At 42.9% G+C, this 1,596-nt stretch overlaps 1 protein-coding gene across 1 annotated transcript in view; it reads right to left on the reverse strand.

Moving 5' to 3' along the window:
• The window catches only part of Prkar2a (protein kinase cAMP-dependent type II regulatory subunit alpha), a 107,774-nt gene that overhangs the window by 6,839 nt on the left and 99,339 nt on the right, over positions 1-1,596 (reverse strand). Inside the window, exon 8 of the mRNA XM_023704557.1 lies at positions 542-607. Coding sequence (XP_023560325.1) covers positions 542-607 — 66 coding nt within the window. The remainder of the gene's footprint in view (positions 1-541; positions 608-1,596) is intronic.

Raw genomic sequence — 1,596 nt, forward strand, 5'->3', positions numbered from 1 at the left:
TTCATTCATTCATTCATTCTTTCATTCACTCACTCACAGTTTTGAGACAGGGTCTCATTGTGTAATTCAGGTTGGTCTTAAAGTGATGTAGTCCAGACTGATCTCAAACTCCTGGTGATTCTCTGGGCTCATCCTACCAAGTGCTGGGTATGCACCAACATGTCTGGCTCTCAAATGGTCATAGTAATACATAATGTCCTGGAGATCTGCCTGACAGGACTCTCAAAAGGAAGCTTTCTTCATAGTCATCCCAGTATGTATTTTTCATTATGTAATTACTCCCTTTTCTATTATGGTTACTTTTTCTTATTTGTCTGTGTGCCAATATTCCTCATATCATTAATTATAAAGCAGAGGCAAACGCAGGAATACCAGAGAGAAACTGATCTCTTATTGATGAATGTGCTTTAGTCAGTGTCTCTGCAGTCACAGACCTCACCAGAATGATGGCTTGAAACTCTAACTCATTTCACACTTTGCAACACAGTACTTTCTGTGCATGTACCTGGCTCCTGGGTCCTTATGCCAGCCATACACTCACCTTGCTCCTAAGCATAATGCGTACTTCACCAGACTCGATGATGTAAAAGCTGTTAGCTTTTTCACCCTGAAAGAGAGGAGGTCAGAGCCACATACAGCATAAAGAGAAACACAAATACACTGTTTTCTCCACCCAAGCACAGATCTATTCTTATTTCCAGCTCTACAAATGAGTCAATGGCTAACAAATTCAGAACAAGTGGAACCTGAGCACCAGGGACATTAACTCAACCACAACTGATACAACACATTGTTGCTGTTTCTTTTAGCAGGGTCTTGTTATATATTAACATAGCTCAGTCTAGCCTTAACCTTAGAATGATCCGCCTGCTTTAGCCTCCTGAGTGCTGGGATTATAGGTATGCACCACCACACCTGGTGCTCCCGTGTTTTAAATACTTACATTTATCTCCGTGAATATGCCCTGGCTTCCCACTGCACAAAGCAGTGCTTATCTGACTTGCTACTGAAACCTGTGACCAGGATGAGTAACCAATACTGCTGTGCATGGTGTCAAAATGCCTCTTGAAGAGGGGGCTTAGGCATAATCTCCATCATCAAATAGCCCTCAAGAGAACATGTGGACCTGGAATTACTTGACTTGGTGAAAGAGGGTCTTTGACACCACTTTTTATAAACCTCAGGCTTTTCTTGGCTTGTTTTGAAAACCATCTGGTTAATTAATTCATGCAGGCAACTCAACTTAATTCACTAAGGACCTATTCTGTGCCAGGCTCTCTTATAGGTATGTGAGATATGTCACTGGACCAACAAACACCCCAGCCCCTGTAGGATACACAGTGTGGTAGGATGAATCCACTATCAACAGCTACCACAACAAACCAGTGCTGGAGGGTGATAAGTGCTACAAAGAAAGAGTATGGGAACATAGGCTCTTGAGGGCTGGAGGAGATGCCACCTACTGTACACGATGGAGCTTCAATGAATGGGTGAGATTTAAGCAAAAACAATATAACTGGGTGTAATCCCAACACTCAGGAGGCTAAGGCAGGAGGATTGCTGCAAGTTTGAGGCTAGCCTGGGCTAAAAAGTGAG

The sequence above is a fragment of the Octodon degus genome, unplaced genomic scaffold (assembly GCF_000260255.1).
Source record: "Octodon degus isolate 3935 unplaced genomic scaffold, OctDeg1.0 scaffold00008, whole genome shotgun sequence".
Lineage (NCBI taxonomy): Eukaryota > Metazoa > Chordata > Mammalia > Rodentia > Octodontidae > Octodon > Octodon degus.